Source organism: Ammodytes marinus, assembly GCF_949987685.1.
Source record: "Ammodytes marinus genome assembly, chromosome: 23".
NCBI classification, from domain to species: domain Eukaryota; kingdom Metazoa; phylum Chordata; class Actinopteri; order Uranoscopiformes; family Ammodytidae; genus Ammodytes; species Ammodytes marinus.
Window position 1 is genome coordinate 7,021,974 of NC_137227.1, and position 19,034 is coordinate 7,041,007.

General features: G+C 42.1%; 1 protein-coding gene across 1 annotated transcript in view; it reads left to right on the plus strand.

The window, feature by feature from the left end:
• The window catches only part of fgf11a (fibroblast growth factor 11a), a gene marked incomplete at both ends in the record, with an annotated part of 82,883 nt that overhangs the window by 39,503 nt on the left and 24,346 nt on the right, over window positions 1-19,034 (plus strand). The window contains 2 exons of the mRNA XM_080051685.1: window positions 2,823-2,933; window positions 17,316-17,419. Of these exons, the coding sequence (XP_079907811.1) occupies window positions 2,823-2,933; window positions 17,316-17,419 (215 nt within the window). The remainder of the gene's footprint in view (window positions 1-2,822; window positions 2,934-17,315; window positions 17,420-19,034) is intronic.

Below are 19,034 nucleotides of genomic sequence, written 5' to 3' on the forward strand. Positions count from 1 at the left end.
CACTTGTCAGGCATGGATGGCCACACAATATATACTATTAAGTTGTATCACAAGAGATAGGTTCAGGTGTTTGTTTTTTGTATTTTCACCCAGACTGTGGACCAATAGTCAGTATATTTCTGAAATTGCTATTTTAAATCGTCCCCAACAACTGATGGAGCCTAAGGGTGTCAGTACATCCATCCATCTTTTGACATGTCTCAAACTGAACTTGCTCAACCTTTTGGTCTGCATCACTGTCAAACAGGATTCTCCCTTCGTCAAATTTTGGTTAAATGTATTTGTTTGATACAGTATACATAGTTTAATGTATAAACTAAAACTAGTTTTGATCTTCAATTTTTCTTTAATTTTGATTCTTAAATTCCATCAATCCCAGCATCTTTGACGAACACGGAGCTTTCCGCCATTGCCAGAATTTTGGCCAGAATTTGTGTCAGTCTGGTTCCATACTGTAAATAAAGAACTGAATCTGAGCTTGGGCAAAAGATCCATCACTTTGAAACTCTTGTTTTACAACTTTCACGTCAACTGACCTACACAAAGTTAATTCATAAAATCAATTTCTTGAATTTTCAAAGTCAAATCTACACACATCAACCTTGGTTGTGTCTAAGTTTGTGTTTGTGCATTTTAACCCTCTGTTTTACACTGCCTCAGGTATGACTTACCCCTGCTTTTAGGTAGGCCTATTGCATACATGGTTGTAACTTCTAAGAGACGCCGTGTGTGTGTGTGTGAGAGAGAGAGAGAGATAAATCAGTGTGAAGGGTACATGCAGCAGCAGTCTTGCACGTCTTTGTGTCCGATCTTGGGAGCTCTTTGGATCAAAGCGTCTGTACCAACCAGAGTCACGCTAAAGGTCACCATCAGCCTCTTCAGTGTTTTTTTTTTGGTTTGGTCTGGCTCGGCTTGGCTCGGCTCCGCAACCGTAGCTGATGTGTTAAGCAGCACATGGCCTGGTGTGTGGTCTCAGGGTTAATTTGGGATTAACACTCAGGATATTAAAGATTACCACACTCCACGTTTGACCTTCTGCGTCTAGTCAGCCAGCTATATGGATGGATGGGCTTTTATATCTTCCAGTAGTTACAGCGACTCAATCTCTCGCTGCCGAGGCCAGAGAGCCGCCCGATGAAAAGCTTCCAAACATGTTGTGTCACCCTGTCAGCATGAAAGGGAAGGATTACATACAGGCATTTTCTTTGACTAAAAACATCAAGGCTTAACTCAAAGCCTAATGAGCTTCAATCCAGCAGCTCCCTGATGGTTGCTGAAAGATGTGTATGAGCTTTGCAACAACTTAAAGTAGAATAGTAACTCAATACTAACTTGAACTGTTTCATATTGCATTGATCTAGTACAATAACTAATTTAAGGCTTTAATTTATAGGGGCACGCCTGCAGTGTTTTTGCACATCAAGGTCAATTTACTCTTTTATGTAAAAGTGGTGCTCAGCATGTGAAAACAGTGGTTTAATGTCATCGTCGGGAGCTCTCTTGGCTTGCCTACAAACGTTTAATAGAAAGGCCCGCATTGCAAACGGGAGCATCTTTAATCTGTCTCTCTGGAGCCCTCTTACTTGATGGATACGCAATACCAAATTGCTGGAGTACCCTTTTAAGGCGACAACGTGGTTTTGTTTGACTTTGGTGTTTGGTTTTTCCGTGTACTTCAGGGGCTATTCATCAGTTTTACGTTGCGTAATGACATTTACGAGTGTAAATGTGTGGATGGGTATGTTTTGCGGTGCATGTCTCTCTCTCCCTCTTTTTTTCTCACTCTCACACATCCTGCCGTCAACCCAAGGCCAATTGCCAGCTGCCCCTGCATATTTGATGCGTCTCATTAAAAGTTGATTGTGGAAACACTTCAGCATTCTGACATTCCTTCTGATCCACTATTTAGCCTCCCTCAGCACTTTGGAGTCAAACAGCCCCTAAGCCATGCTTGTGCTGAGGAAAGAAACTCAACTGAACACAGGCGCAGAGGTTAAGAGAGGAAGACACGCCAACATATCTCTCCAATGAAATACCTGATTGGTTCACCGAAGTGACCCGAGTAAACCACAGAAGTTGGTCTCTGAGAGCAGGGCAAACAGACGATGGGAGTTCCATTACACTTTCAGTATGATAGCCATGGTGCACTTGTTTTCTTACATGCAAGAGATTGAACTTTCTGCTCCCGGTTGCAAGCAAGGGTGTTTCAATTTCAAAAAGCAATTCATGGAGTACTTCTTTGTGGAAGACACTATGGTTGGTGCTTTGCCGGTTTGCCCCGGTGACATTATCAAACTTACAGAAATATTTACAGAATTATTAACTTATAAAAAGGTTAATTTAACGTATTATTTGTCAGAGAGGCTAACTTCATGGAAGTAGCGCTAGATTATACTATCTATACACGTAGCATTAATAGCATATAGCGCTAACATTCAGCCTTATGAACTGAAATGTGAAAGTTGAGACTGCCATTGGCCTCATCTCTGACAAGGTGGCTGGCATGTTTCTAGTGTATGTAGTGGAGGCATGATGCTACTAGCAATCACAGCCACCACGCGCCCGATGTAAACACACACACACTCATGCACACAGAGTAAATATCTTGCCTGCCTCACTTGAACCTGTCCAGACGCAGCGGCCCCATCAATCCTGCTGAAGGCCACCGTCACACACACACACACACGCGCTTCACTGTTTGACCACTTCACAGTGTAAATATCAAGTGCTGCCTCTTGTTAAGTCAATGTGCATGCTCATGGGTGGGCGTTTGTTCCTTGGAAATCTAACGTGTTTCTAACCCTGTGCTTTTTGCTCTGCAGAGCCCCAGCTGAAGGGCATCGTCACGCGGCTCTACTGCAGACACGGCTTCTACCTCCAGATGCTTCCGGGTGGCACCATGGAAGGCACAAAGGACGAAAGCAGCTCCTTCTGTAAGTGTACAATTTTTTAACCTTTATTTATACAGGTAAATCCCATTGAGACCGAAGACTCTTTTACTAGGGAGACCTGTTTTCCTTTCCCACGTTACCATTCACACTCACATTCATACACCGATAGCAGGCTAACTATCGACATTCACATGAGGCAAGGTGGGTGAAGTGTCTTGCCCAAGGACACAACAACTATGACACAGGTGGCAGGGCGGGGATCGAACCTCCAACCCTTTGATCATCAGCCGACCCGCTCTACCAACTGAGCCACAGTCGCCCCAACAATCACGTGTTGTCAGGAGTGTATTTCACTGCTGTCAGTAGGCCCTGCATGCCGCACTGGGAGTTTCCCATACTCCCGTGCCAAAGGACATTTCAGAAAGGGACTTCCTGGTAGCACGGTCGTATATCTGAACGTCTCGACAACAACACGAAAAGCAAGACAACGCTGCCGTGCTTTTCTGGTTATACTCACACTAGGATTGATCAGGCTGAAAATGTACACACCCCCTGGCAAGGGCCACTGGGCCAACGCCAGCTAAATGGGATTTGTTCACGTTACATAATGTATCACAGCAGCTCCCTGGCACAGATTTAGTTTCTTAAAACCCGTGTTTCTCTGAAAATCTTCCTGACCTTTAAGTGTACAGTACATGCCTGGTGTATCTTCGAGTAACTCATCTGTGTAAGTGTAAACCGGAGGTGTGCGTGTGTGCTCTCAATCCTGCTTGATGTATTTTTAAGCAGCCTGTGTGCTTCCAAGCAGCCAGTGCTGCACGATGTTCCCAACAACCCTGCTTATCTCAGGCACTGATGTGAGTACATTGTGATGCCTATATAATTTCTTTGGGGTGTTCTTATGGGATAAGCAAACCTGAATAATCTGGAATATAATAGTGGTTTCTGCTACCTACTGTAATCTTCTAACTCCTGGATAAAAAGTTGGAGTTAAAAAACCTGCATATTTGTTGCCAAATTGGATTGGGAACCTGCCGTAGATAAGCAAACTGACTTTAGACGGTGGGAATAATATAAATAAATTATGAATGCATTGTTAATCTCTAATTGATTAAATGACATGAGTAGGTGAAACATGCACTGGTTTCAATCTAGGAGTGTATATAGCCCTGTTAGCACTTTTGGGTGGCACAGTGGTGCTTTGAATACAAATACTAAGGTCAACTTTGTAATATGGTTACAATGCCTATGCCATTCTTACACTCTGTTGTTAGGCAGGTATCATGTGTGGCATGTTTTCCATCTTGGTTTAGTGTGCAGTGCTTATTAGTAATATACAAAGAACAGAGTTGCATGTAGTTTGGTCATGAATTAAAGTACTGGGCAGAGCTTTACAAAGTTGACCTGCTAATGTTGCTAGTTGAAATCCAAAGGATCACCAAAGTCATTGGGATTCATTGTCTGGGGAACATGTATTTGAAAACTTGATACAGATCAAATGGAATAGCTGTTGAGATATTTGAGTTGGTGGACATACTGGCCAACAGACCGAACAGATACAAAAACGTAGGCGCCAGATGCAGCAGTAACGGCTTACTGCTAGTAAAGCCCCTTAAGACAAAACATAACTGGGTTAGGGCTATAGCCTGGATCTGTCCCCAAAATCTCACATTCACACAGCACTATTTTTTGGATGACTATTTCGACTCAGCTTGTAAGTGCAGTCATTTATAATCATTTGATGGCAGAAGAATTCAAACTAAGCTCTTCATGTTGGTACAAAAAGCTGCAGCTGTCCTCTGTTGTTGAGTCTACATACAGACAACATATACCAGACACCAACACCACCACCATGTAAACACACACAAGGCTCACCCTGCTAGCGGTCATTACCTGGATGATTACTGGCCAAATACATCGTATCCCTCCGAGACCCTGGACTCTGGCCAACCTTCCCAAAGAGATCAATATAATATCATAGGATAACCACTACGCAGCATTTTTTTTTCTTCTTTTCTGTCAGGACATCACTTTGGATGGAAAACATGAAGCCAGCACAATTTGGGATTTACAATCTACAGAGGGGAGAGAGAGAGAGAGAGAGAGAGAAGAAAAATCTCTTGAGTCGTGGTTCCCTCTGTAAATTCTGTATTTCAGCATTTCATTGAGATGTCAGAATAGTTGTGACAGCAGCAGCAGTGTAACCAGGTCGGAATAACCTGGCTTTGACCTTGAGGAGGCATTTATCTAGATGCATTGGCATTTGTCCCAGAAAAGAAAATGTAGCATCGTGTTTTATGCTACTTAGACATTGCCAGGATTATGTTGTGGCTGATTTGATTCTTTCTTTCTTTTTTTGTGTGTGAAAACTTGTGTGAGAGTCCATCCCAACAGCTGTGTTTGATACATTTGGCCCTATCACAACACCTCCAGAAAAGGCTCCACTGGTAACTGACAAGACCTGTTTCTCACTTTCTTCGTCTTGCATAACAGGCCCGCCTACGCCCAAGCCAAATGTTGCTGCACTTTTCTCTCCCATTCTCATGACCAATCTGAAATATTCATCAAAGTACAGCGTGTAGGGCACATCCGAAGGCGAACCAACGGGGGCTCATTTCCAGACGGATGTAAAGATCGCCGTTGCGTAACGTCCCTCTCCCGCTGAGTCGGGGGTATTTAACATCACGTCAGTGGAGGTCACCCTGCACCCGCTGACTTATGATTCATTTTTATAACAACTATAATTCCATCAATCCCGAGTGTGGTTCAGTGCTGGGTCCTTGGCTCTTTGCCTTCCCCAGGGGGACAGACAGTGTGTGGGAGGGTTGAAGGGGAAGTTAAGTCGTGGGAAATAAATTGTGCCCTTTTTTTTAAAATAAAAAATGGAAAGTCTGATTATTTATGCATTTGTTTCATACAGGAATCGTTGAGTGACTGACAGCGTGTAACTGAGTATCAATCAGGAGCACAATCATCTACCTGGCTGGGCAGAATATTGAAAAGGGTAGAAATAGCTTTGTGAGCGTGCACTGTAACGCACTGACTGTCAGGCTTATCTGCACTAAGTGTCCTTGGGAGCAAACTGGCCTGGAATCGGACAGCTTTCAGTTACACTAGCTTTCAATCGTGCCTCCAACTTTCAACCCAAAATCTTGTCAGTTTACATTTACAGTAGAGATCATGGAGTGGATGTAATAGGTAAACAAAGTAATCTTGATGGCTTCACTGACATCGATGGAATGGATGGATTAATCTTATTGCTGATCATTGGGCAGAAATGTGCTAATGGGGCCCCTATTAACACCCTGTACCTCTCTCTCCGTTCAATGTATTCTTGTCCCACTGCAAATTTTATTGAACACAAATCGGTTGAAGAAATATGTACCTTGTCAGCAAAATATATCAGATTAAATGTACTAAAGCAAGATTTTTTTCGCCTCTGCATGGTCCTTCTCCCACACAGGGTCTAAAGATAAGGTAATAAAACCGGCCCTTATGCCAAGTAAGTTGTGCTTTAGTGGTGCTTTTATGGCGTTACCCATATAAAGTTACGATTATTCACATTACCATGAACCTATATTATCACACTGTGAACTCGGGGCCTTTTGGAGGCCTGGGGGTCCCAGATCATTGGCCCATTTTCCTGCATCTTAATCCAGCCTTGCATCCATGGTAATCAACCCACACTTCTGCCTCATGATTTACCCCCCCATACCTGATACATTTGGTTTTGTACGATTAGTCTTAAATGATTACCACTTCAGCCAGCCTTTCCCTTAGTTATGAGAGAAAGCCAAATCTCAAGTTGTCAGATGATGAGACAAACATTTAACAAGATAAAATTGTATCTAAATTATCTAAACCACTTTATAAAAAAGAACAACAAAGCATGCACTGACCCCTAATGGCTATTTGCCTTCTGATGACGTACTACTTACTTCCAAATGTGTTTTTTTTAGGGGGTTAAAAAGTCACAGTGGGCACAGTCACAGTAACTCGAAGCGCTCCTAATCGGTGCTCTTTAAGTGTGTATTCCATTCTAAATGGTTAGTAAACAACAACTGTCCAAATCATTCAACTTTGTAACCTGAAAGATTTACATATCTCCTATTATACTACTTTTCTGATCCTAATTTCTCATTAATGATTCCTATAGAGCAACCTGACACGAATCACAGCAGAAAAAACTATGTAGATTTTCGGGAAACTATTCCTCTCATCTGGGTACTTTCAGCATTCTCTGTCAACACTCGGCTTCGTCCTTCTCCGTCCCCTCGCCCCCACCTGCCAACCCCACTCCGTTGTGATTGGTTACCTTCCGGAAGACTTTCAGCGGCCCACGGGCAGATTTGAACAGGCAGGTGGGGGCATGGCAGGAGCGTGCCTGAGCACGTTGCAGCATTACCATACATGGAAAATCCGGAATGATCTGCGTAGATAAATCCCGGAAATTTGAACAAGTGAATCACGACTGGCGTTCCTAGTGTTTAGAGCTCTGCACAGCCACCCCAGACGGTCAGCAGGGAATACGTCTTAATTCATGTAAGTCATTATTTGACACTTAAGTATGTTTACACATGACTATAAATCATTATAACAACGTTTATAGGTCATAAAAGTTGACAAAGCATCATAGGTGCTCTTTAAGCCTCACGCCATCCTGTCCACAGAAATGGCTTTGTCCTGTTAATACGATGTTAGCAAGTTCTGTCCCATTTCTGACGGGGCTTACACACTAAAAGTGCAAATTTGACATTGGGCAAAACAGTAGTGCCACTATTTCCAATGGAGAGCAGTGTGAGGTGTGTAGTGCCTGAATGCACCCCTGCTCTCAGGGAGGTTGTGCCTTTTGACATTTTGTACAGAAATGCGTTGACATGTATGTAATTGGCGTCAACTTAATCCCAAACTCCCTCCCCTACCCTTCTGTGTCAATCATTCTTTCAGCCCTCTTTTGAGCCTGACCTCTCCTTTACCACTGTGACCCGGTGTAATGGCACCAAACCAATGACCTTAAGGGAACAGTAGAGGCCATGATTGCACAGTTGGACTGACCACCTCTCTGACTTCCTCTTGTCAACACTCTTCCCTGTCTACCTGGCCTCACAGTAGTAACAGGAGGTCCCATATCACTCCATTTATATCTGCTCTTTACCGGATCCCTAACACATTCTGAATCCATTTTAATATACTAGTACTAACTTTTAAAGCTCTCCATGGCCAAACACTCCTGTATAAAGGCTGTTACATACTCCGCGAGAAGAAAGAACAAAGTTCTCGGTGACAGAGCTGCGAGAAGTTCTTTCTGGTCTGACATTACATACTTCACGAGAACTCAACTGCCGAACTCCTCACCACAATTGACTCAGTAGCGCCAGCTGATTTCACTTCGCTTTCCTCGTTGACTTCAGACTGACCAATCACAAAATAGTTCTTGGACAATAGTGCAAGAACAGCTGAACAAGAGCTGAGAGAAGAAAATGACCTAATTTTCTTCTCGCAGCTCTGTCACCGAGAACTTTGTTCTTTCTTCTCGTATGTAACAGCCTTAATGCTGATCTTCTCCTCCCATACTGTATGTGCCAAGTCGGGCTCTCAGATCCGCTGACCAATTATTATTGGCTAGACACACACACCTGTTTTAAAACCAGAGGTGACCGGGCTTTTAAAGCTCCCAATCTTTTGGAATGCCTAACCGTTTAAATTTGCAATCTCTTGAATCCCTGTGAGAATAATTTACGAAGCAGCTGAAAACGTTTTTATTCAGACAGGCTTTTGGTTAATGTACACAAACAGTGGCTCGTATCTCTGAAATGTGCTATATAAATACCTTTTAACTAACTTAACTTTACCTCCTCTACTAGACAGAAGAGTGAGAGAGGGAGAGAGAGGTTGAGATAGGGACACACAACTTTGGAAGGAGGTACGGGAAGTCCTGAGGGGGATGTTACGGAACAAAATGTGACCAGAGTGGCTTTTTTATGGACTTGCAATACTTTTATCGCTTTTTTGAATTTTATTTTATTTTTTTAAGTCCCCTTAGGGCTTCCATATCTAGAAGACAGAGGAAGTTGTCACAGAGCTGAAAGTGACTGTAGGAGAAAGAGGGCACGGTGGAACACGCCAAAGAAGAATAAGCGAGCCAGCAAGACTCGGGCTGTGTTCGGAAAGCCATACTTACGTCCTACATCCTACATACTCAACATCTATATACTACATACTGTCTACTCAAAGATCGATTGTGTATGCGAGGTGCGTCGAAACGTTTTCAGTTGAAGTATACTCAAGCAATAAAAAAGTATCCATACCCAAAATCTTCCCGGAAGTTAGTACTCATCCGGGAATTTCTCGCATACCCAAACTCCCATACCCAACCGTCACATACTCAAATTGAAGTCAAAATTAGTATGAGTAGGACGTTAGTATGGCTTTCCGAACACAGCCAAGATGGGCTGGCAGAGGGAGAGAGAGGAAATGTGGGGATGATACGAGAGGAAGATTGGGATTGGGAAGCAGCAGCTGGCACAACGTTGATGGCTCTTCCATCACTGTGTCTCCCCCCTCTGGTTGGAGGTCAAAGGAGCGGCCGCCCTGCTCTGCTCTCCTTCCCTGTTCTTGGCTCTTCCAAGCTGTTATGTAATGCAGCTGGAAGAGGCATGGAGGTGGGAGAGAGAGAGAGAGAGAGAGAGGTGTGTGGTGACTGAGGGAGTTGAGATGTATTCATATATCTGGTAGGGAAGAAGCTGCTGTTAAAGGGACTGGTGTTTCGGAGATTTCATTTGGCTAACCATTTTTTTTAAAAGAGATTTTTAATAGGCGTTCAATCAGTTCAAGCCCTTGTGAATGCAGCTTGCAAATACCAAAAAGTCACCTGAAATATTCTATCAGAGTGTGCGGAAATTAATATGGAAGTGAGTTGAAAATTCTGCACAGATAGAAGCCACAAAGAGTTCCGTTTTTCAATGTGATTGTGGCCTATTTACAATTTAAGTTAAAGTGTATATTGGAATTCTGAAAAAATATTTTTGGGTTGGGGCGCCCTTAGCTCAGTTGGTAGGGCGTCCCCCCGGGCCGGGCCCAGCAGCAGACCCGGGTTCGATTCCCGCCCGCGGTCGATCTCTGCATGTCACTCCCCTCTCTGCCCCATTTCACCTCTGTCTCTCTGCACTGTCAATAAAGCATGAAAATGCCCAAAAAAATATCTTAAAATATATATATATATATATATATATATATATATATATATATATATATATATATATATATTTGGGTATAGCTTAAATGTTTTTCTTTCTCCAGATATTTTATAAATAGTTCCTTTGAGGTCTGTCAACCCAAATGTTGAATAATTCCCTACAACATTATACTTTTCATAACAAAATCAAATATGCAATATTTGGAAAAACATATCCTTTGTCATTATATCAGTACGGTTTACATTGACATTACTGGTATTACAGGCAAACAACTGATGACAATGTTACTAAAATCTGATTGATCTGCTCTTTGTCTACTGAACCCCACCCCACCTTTAAAAGCATTGAAAAAAGCAGACAAAAAAAACTAAAATACACAAATCCCTTAGTGTAAAACAACCAAAACAGTAACCTATTGTCGGGTTAGAAAACTACAGATGCGGTGACTGAGACCGGGACAACACAGTGCCTTGGAGAGTTCTGTCACTTTACAGAAGAAACCCACTGAGATCCAAAGAGGAGCTGAGAGGAAGATGAAAAGACACACAGCAGAAAGCACAGAGAGAATAAATGCATGGGGGGCAAGTCATGACAGATGGAGCTTCCGCTGCGATTGTCACTGGATTTGGTGTCCTTTGTGAATTCTGTAAGAGAGAGAGAAAAAACTGAATCAAACGGGAAGACAGACGGTTTGATAGACGGCGAGGAAATGAAAATAAGGAGGAAAGGGAAGTATAGAGAGCGACAGAGAGACAGATGAAAGCTATTGAATTGACTCTCAGAGTGTACATCGGGAAAAGCCATAAGGAGCAGCTTGATTCCACCCCGACTTTTATCCACCGTAATTACCATCTCCCGCTGTCTGAAGGGATTCTGCAATCTCTTTCTCTGCTCTGGAATGAGTCTGCTCTTACTCTCTGACTGTCTAACTTTCCCCAGCGCACTCCATAACAATCCTTTTTTTTTAGGCAGAGGGCAGGGGGAGAGACAAATTCAAAGACTAGTTGAAAGGCGGATGAGGGAAACCTCCCTCTGAGTGAGAGCTGCATGCAGTATTCAATGAGAGAGAAAAAAAGGAAAGAAATGGGAACATGGAAAGGGAGAGCTCTGTCAGCCAGATGAAGAGAGAGGGTAAAAGCCTCATTTCAAACTGAGTGGTGCAGTTCGGTTTGGTTCGGTGCAGCTCGGCATACTTTCTTTTTGTGTTTCCATTGTCAAAAGTTGGAAAGGGTACTGAAATAAGCCACACCTATTTGTGTCACCTTTCGTTAAAGTACCAAGCCATCAAAAAGGGATGAGCTGATTGGTTGTCTGAATAATTTCTGTGCAAGAGATAAACTGCAATTTTAAGTCCTGTGTTTAGAGAAATTTTTTGGTGCGCAGCTCTTTGTTTATTGTGTGGCATTTTCCTCGTTATTGAATGAATCAGCATGCTACACTGTGTCCCTCTGCGATGATGACAGTATAGTAACGTAGCTAGTGCGGCCAGCGCCATTCAACAGCTATAACCCATAGACTTTATACAGACCCCAGCTGTCACCATAAGTAAGGGCACTTTCAGCAGTGGAAATGCAAGCCAGATAAAGGGTTACCATGCCCTGCCGAACCATACCAAACCGAACTGTGCTTCTCAGTGAAGACATAGTGACAGAGAGTTAATGAAAAGAAGAGCGTGAAGAATACAAACGGGGAGTGGATAGGGAGAGCAGAAGATACAAAAGAGACGAGAGAGTGATGAAGAAACGGAGTGAGAAAGCTGCAGGGTAAAATGGGACAAAGACGAATGGACGCGGTTGGAAAAGTATTGGTTTCACAGGACGGGGGGAAAGACAGCAAGGCGACAAGGGGGGGTGGGGGAGGGCTGAATGGGAACAAATAAGGAAGAAAAATAGAGCGAGGTATATAAAAAACACAGAGCGAGATAAGGAAAAGGTTGTTAATTCATGACAAGGCAGGGCCAAAAGACAGACAAGCAGCAGGGTGAGGGAGAGGGGGAGAAGAGGGGAAAGACAGATGGACTGAAAGGCAGACCGATAGAGAGGCTCAGACAAATCAGTTAGGGAGAGGGAAAGCCTGGGGAGGGAGAGAGGGAGGGAGGGAGCGAGGGAGAAGTTAAATAACAGGAGATGGAAGGTAGTTGTCTTGTCATCAGAGGCATCATCGACCACCGGGGAAATCAGGCGTGAAGCTGAGCCACAAGTCATTTAATCTACTATTGAGTCCTTAAGGCTCGTTTCCCGCCGCGCGCGTGTGTGTGTGTGTGTGTGTGTGTGTGTGTGTGTGTGTGTGTGTGTGTGTGTGTGTGTGTGTGTGTGTGTGTGTGTGTGTGTGTGTGTGTGTGTGTGTGTGTGTGTGTGTGTGTGTGTGTGTGTGTGTGTGTGTGTGTGTGTGTGTGTGTGTGTGTGTGTGTGTGTGTGTGTGTGTGTGTGTGTGTGTGTGTGTCAACTTGTTTCCCTCCACTTTGACAGTTTCCAGTGTCATTGTACCTGATCCCGACGCTTTGATCCGTCTTGGTTCAAGATGGAGATGCCATTGTTAAGTTGTTGGAGGTGTAACGGGATCAGGAAAAATAATGAATTGATTTCTCAAGGTAAAATCATAACTATTATCTATTGTGGATACAAAGTATTCTTAAGCATTTTCTTAAAAAATCCTAATTTCTTGCACACAAACTGTAACAAAATTACAAAATGAGAAGGGGAAAGCAATACATATGGATCATACAATCAAACAGTGGTGAAATGACGATCCCATTTCAAATAAAGACGATGCTGACAAAGAAAATTGTAGTGCAATGTTATACTAAAACTTTGGTAAACAGTCAAAATAGCACTAAAGGGCAAGGCAAGATAATTTATTAAAAGAGCATTGCATACTAGCTGTAAATACAGTATTCATGTTGTTAATCTACACAGGGTACTTCTGCTGTAAATTCCAAGTCTAGCTCAGTTTGTACTTGGTTATAGACAGGGAATATGGACTACCCAGTACATTCAATCTATTGCTTGTTTGAACTGCTGACAACAATGGCCTTCAGTCACTATAGTCAGGGGAAGTCCAACAAAAAAAAAATCGATCAATCAATCATGAGTCACTCAGTTCAGCTCCAGGAATTCTGTGTTTGTGGACGCACTGACCACCAGTTCACTTGTCAGTTTTGAAAAGGACAACTGAATAGCCATCAGTGAAATGGCCTTGAGTTTAGTTTAATTTAGCATGAGTGAAAATGGTTAAAAATTCATGAAGTCGGATTCAACGATAAGGAAACTCTGTGTCTAAAACAGGAGGAAGCCATAGCCTAATTATTACCATCCCTTTTTCAACTACTTATAATGATCTCATATAAATTCACCAGCTATAAACACCTATTTACATATGTACACCAAAATTATTTACATTGATACGATAGTAAATGATATTTTAAATAATTAAAATCACTTTTATTTTGATGAGGGTGAGTTTTTTTTTTTTGTCCCTCACTTTGATTGTTGTACTTAAACAGGACTTTTAATTTGAAAAACTGGGCCACACAATATGACACTGCAGATGCACTCTGTGCTGCTTAATGCTGTGCCCTGCCACCGCTAACCCCTCCCTCCCCTTATCCCATTTCCACTTTCTCCTTGTTTATTTATTGTGCCCAAGAATCTGGGGCCTCAAATTGACTTGTGGGATTGATTTGGCAACACCCCTCCTCCTCCCCTCCGTCTCTCTCCTCAAAAGACTTTTAAATTAATCCTGCCGCCTCCTCTGTGACTTGCACTGGAGGAAAAAAACCTCAAGTGAGTCAAATGGAAGGACGGAGAGAGAGAGAGAGAGAGACATAAGGGAAATGGGAAAACGAGGAAGAGAGATAGGAAAGGTCTGTTATCCAGGCAATAGAGTTATGTGATCTTTTTGATAAAAAGCTCTTTTCGATTGAGCGAGAGAGAGGGAGAGAGAGAATGAGAGAGGGAGGGAAAGGGAGGGAGAGAGAGAGAACGCAAGTGATGAAATAAACAAAAGAAAACGTAGAAAGGATGAGTAGTAGAAGCTGACCTTTCAGTTGTATTGCTGTTGCTGCACCTGTCATGTGTTCCATACTTGCACAGTTACATACAGTTGTTTACAATAACCTGGGATTCAAGATTCTGGGAACTGCCTCTAATCCGATGGCCCATTATTAATATATAATATATCATGCCCAACCCCCCCCCCCCCCCCCACCATATTTATTCAGTATATGGTATATATAGTTTGTGTATGATACTATACTCTACATTTACGCAATTGACCCTTTAGTCTGAAAAATGATTAACTCACTCTATAATGTAATACAATTACTAAACCATGAGGTGAAAACATATTCAATTTTGCTTGCCATATAATAACTGACCCAACATTTAATTATTTGTTACACATTATTATTATTATTATTGACAAAAATTGATTACTTTATGGGCTCCGCATTTTATTACTTTATTATCCAGTTATTAGTTTTGGGGTTTATTTAATTTAAATTGTTACATTTCGGGTTGGTAAAATAGTCCCTTACACTTTTGCTTTTCCCCTGGAGAAGTCTGTTTTCTGTGCGTCTTAGCTGGTTGCAGGTTATGCGTCATCAACACCACAGTAAGGCTGCTAGTGTGTGCAAGATAGGGGTAAACAGGCTGTGTGTGTGTGTGTGTGTGTGTGTGTGTGTGTGTGTGTGTGTGTGTGTGTGTGTGTGTGTGTGTGTGTGTGTGTGTGTGTGTGTGTGTGTGTGTGTGTGTGTGTGTGTGTGTGTGTGTGTGTGTGTGTGTGTGTGTGTGTGTGTGTGTGTGTGTGTGTGTGTGTGTGTGTGCGCGTGTGTGTGTGTGTGTGCACGTGCCCTGCTCTATTTGTCACCCCCAGCTGCGGTCTTTGGTGACACCTTGTTCATTTGCGAAAACCGACTGTTTGAGATGCAGGGATCGATGGAGCAAATAGAAGCTGGGCCCTGAAGACAGAGTCATGGGGGGAGAGAGAAAGTGCTTGTTTGAGTAGAATGTGCAGTGTTTCATACATTTGCACCTTTAAACTATAATACAGTATGTTTAGTTTAATTCATTCTGGTCTGGATTACAACAATGTGACAAATGTGTGGAACCAAATCTGTATTGAATCTTATATAATTCCAAAAACTCAACATTAATCAACACACTGACGACTTTTCATTTATTTATTTTTAATCAAAGCCAGCATTGACTTTCTATCTTTCATCTGGTTACATTACCTCCATTCATTATGTTGGCAGGACTTTTGATTTGAAAATCGATCTGTTTAATAACGGCTAATGGCTTCATGAATCTGCTACACTAAGAGATCTTTCATCTGCATAACATATCCGTCACATTTGACAAACAAGCTGTCACTTTGTACTGTAACTTTTGGTGGTCAATTATTCATTTCTTTATTATTCTGGAGTTGTGCAAATATTACTAAAGAAAGTATATTGGATTGCTGTTAATGTCATGCTCTACCCCGACATTTTAAAGAAATAGCTCAACTTTCCTTTAAAATAACTTTCAAACGTAGATATACCCACTTTCTTTCTCTCAGAGAGTTTGATGAGAAAATGTGTACACCTCTTTTCATCTATGCGTTTGCTTTGGAGCCAGAACTTGGAGCTGGGGGTCTAATAAGCCTAGCTTGGCATAAATAATTAAATCAGCAATCAGGCAATACAACTGACGTGACAAGACATTTACTTTACAAAAGACCATAGAAAAAGAGACAGCCTTGCTTCCTACAAACTTCCACAATATAAGGTTGTGGTTGTGTGGGGAGTTACTATTACTTGACAAGTGACCACCATTGGCCAGCGACAGTGATTTTCTGGAGTCTCCATTGGTTTGCCTGGCCACCTCATGACAATATCAACATTGGCAATAAAAGCCCAAGATCACAGACATGAGAGCGGCATTGATTTTCTAATGAACTCTTATCAAATTAGCAAATAAGACCATTTCCCAAAATGTTGAAATATTCCTTTAACTAGTTTAATTATAGCATGTTGTCTTCTGAGGCACTTGTCACTTCCTGTTGTCTTTCTCTTCCATGATCCGATCCAAACACTTCAGTCGTCACGGTAGCGTTTTGGTCACCGTGACAGCGTGACCACAGAGCAGCTGGCAGCCAGAGGCCATTTTGTCACTATCACTCAACTTACTGTGTCACATCTTATAAGGTCCCCAGCTCTCAACTTACTGTGTCACATCATATACGGTCCCTGGCTTGGTTTTAGATGGTATAATCGAGCAGTCCCAAGAAGGATAATAACACATGTGTGGGTACACAGGGAAGGCACGTGAATATGCACCCAGCCAAGGACCTGTCGTTTATACTTGCCTTCTTATGACACAAATGCACTGTGTGTGTGTGTGTGTGTGTGTGTGTGTGTGTGTGTGTGTGTGTGTGTGTGTGTGTGTGTGTGTGTGTGTGTGTGTGTGTGTGTGTGTGTGTGTGTGTGTGTGTGTGTGTGTGTGTGTGTGTGTGTGTGTGTGTGTGTGTGTGTGTGTCCTGCTCCAGTTGAGGTTAGTTTATATGGAGAGCTGTGCACATAAGAAAGTCCCAAGGTTCCATATGAAGGGGGATCCAGTGAAACCCTGTGCAATGCAAAGTGCTGTTTACTGTGACGGGACGGGGGAAAATGAATTCAGAGCTGGCTTCGGGGAGATGTCACTTTTTTAATGTACTGTATTGTATTCTCAAAGCTGTGCACTAAGCCGGGCTCTCTCTCTCTCTCTCTCTCTCTCTCTCTCTCTCTTTTGTATTAAAATAAATTATCTTTTAAAAACTTGAAGAAGAGCTATGCTTATACTGCACTTTATTTTAATGTTTGTGTAATATAATATAACAAAAATGTAAATAGTGTTTTGGAAAAATCTCAAAAAAGATCTCTCTCTCTCTCTCTCTCTCTCTCCAGCAGGGGGGATCCTCTTTACATTCACTCCCTTCTCTATCCGACCTCTGGTGTACCAGCAGCAACCACACTTTATTCCTCCTTCCTAAATCTCCCTCTCCTTATCCCTCTTTCTCTCTCACACACACACACATTTCCTGTTCCATTTCTTTTGACAGTCAGATATATACTGTACAACGGGGGGAGGATTAAAGAGGAGACAGCTGGGAAGCAATTGTCTTTTTATGCCAACGCTGAAGCAATGAGAACATTTAAAAGAAAGAATGATTGCTCTAACACTATTCTTTATTTTCTTTTGTTTCGCAGTGCAGTTCAACTTGATTCCTGTGGGTCTCAGGATAGTGGCCATCCAGAGCACCAAGACAGGGCTCTACGTCGCCATGAACAGCGAGGGCTACCTCTACACATCGGTACGGTCAGCAGCACATACAGTACAGTCATGTCTTAAGACTCTAAAGACTTCATCTGTGTATTTTGTTACACCAGTCTCCCCCACTTTCGGCTTTGTATTTGCTTGTACCTTAGTCGATTAAAGGTGGAGTCAGTGATTATGTACAACGCTTGTTGACAGAATAACTTTTTGTCAAAATAAGTGCACACTTTTTTTTTTTACATACCCTTGGTTTACATACCAGTTTACGGAGCCTAAGCTACATTATTAACACCAGCTATGTTTTCAGTGCACACACAGTACAGACAGGAAGTGGATCGTGAGGAGATATTCACCTATTTTCACAAAAATGTATTTCGTCAACAATATTTCTTCAGAATCCCTGACTCCACCTTTAAATAAAATCTACAAGCAGTGTGTGACAGCATCCCATGCATAGAACATACATGTTGCCATAGTGTTTGTTGAGGTTATAACATATAGAAATATGTCTAGCTTTATACACGTTTCTGAATGCACTAGTCTGTGAATGACTTAATGATCTGTGATTGACAGTTAACCACAACCCTATGCTGCCTTAAGTTCATAAGCCCCAGTAGAACAGAGCCTCTACATTCACTGTCATATTAGAGCTGAAATATGCACTGTGACTCAACACGCACTGCAATGGAAGTTCACCAAGAAATGATGATAAAGTTCCCTCCATCTTGCAGAGTGTGACCGCTGCTTGGCTCCTGCTTGTTTTAGACGTATGAAGACATAAACAGCTGCATCTCATTGTGCTTTTCCCCGGGCTCCACTTTGCATTTACTTGACAGCCATCGCCAGGCAGTACAATACAAACTAGACAAATTGATCACCATTCATAAATAGTATATTGTCCACAGTCTGCATTCTCAGGAAATGTTATAATTTAGCACACGTATATGTCACGTACTTAAGTTTACATACAGATTATGTGTTGCTGCTGCTGCAATATGTTTTTCTTCATTTTGTGCAAGGTAGAGAGAATGTTGTGTGCGGGCATTAGACCGGAAGCTGTGGATAAAATGTATTTTGTATAGGAGGGAGGACACTTTCCAGTTAGATATCATTGTGTTAGCCACTGAGCTAACCAAAGCTAACCCCTACTGCTACTAAAGCACATAAATGGCATGTCGTGCGAGAAACACCAAATTTGACTAAAACATTATTCAAACAAACAGATTTGAGGCAGTCGCTTTGACTGTGACAAGAAGTAGATACACTTAAGCAAGAATACAAGTTTTTGAAAATTCAATTATGTTTTATGTTAAAATTCTCACTATTTGATTACACAAACCATTGTCACCTCATTTAGGGACATGTATTGTAATGTAACTTTTTAAACAGGGACGATGTACAAAAGAAGCATTAACCTTGTTTAGAGCAAGGAGAGATGCATTGTACCAGGTTTAAGCAAACTGCTATTTTCCACCTGTAGTCCCTGTATTTCTATGGTATAATGTTAGCAGGTAAGTCACCTGATGAGTGTACTCCACACTGCTAAATATACCATGATTAATGCACACAGAGCGTGACACCGAGCTGTCTTCTTCCGAGACTATCTGAGACGTTTCACCCCTAACCATTTTCCCTTTTTACTCACCCCGTGT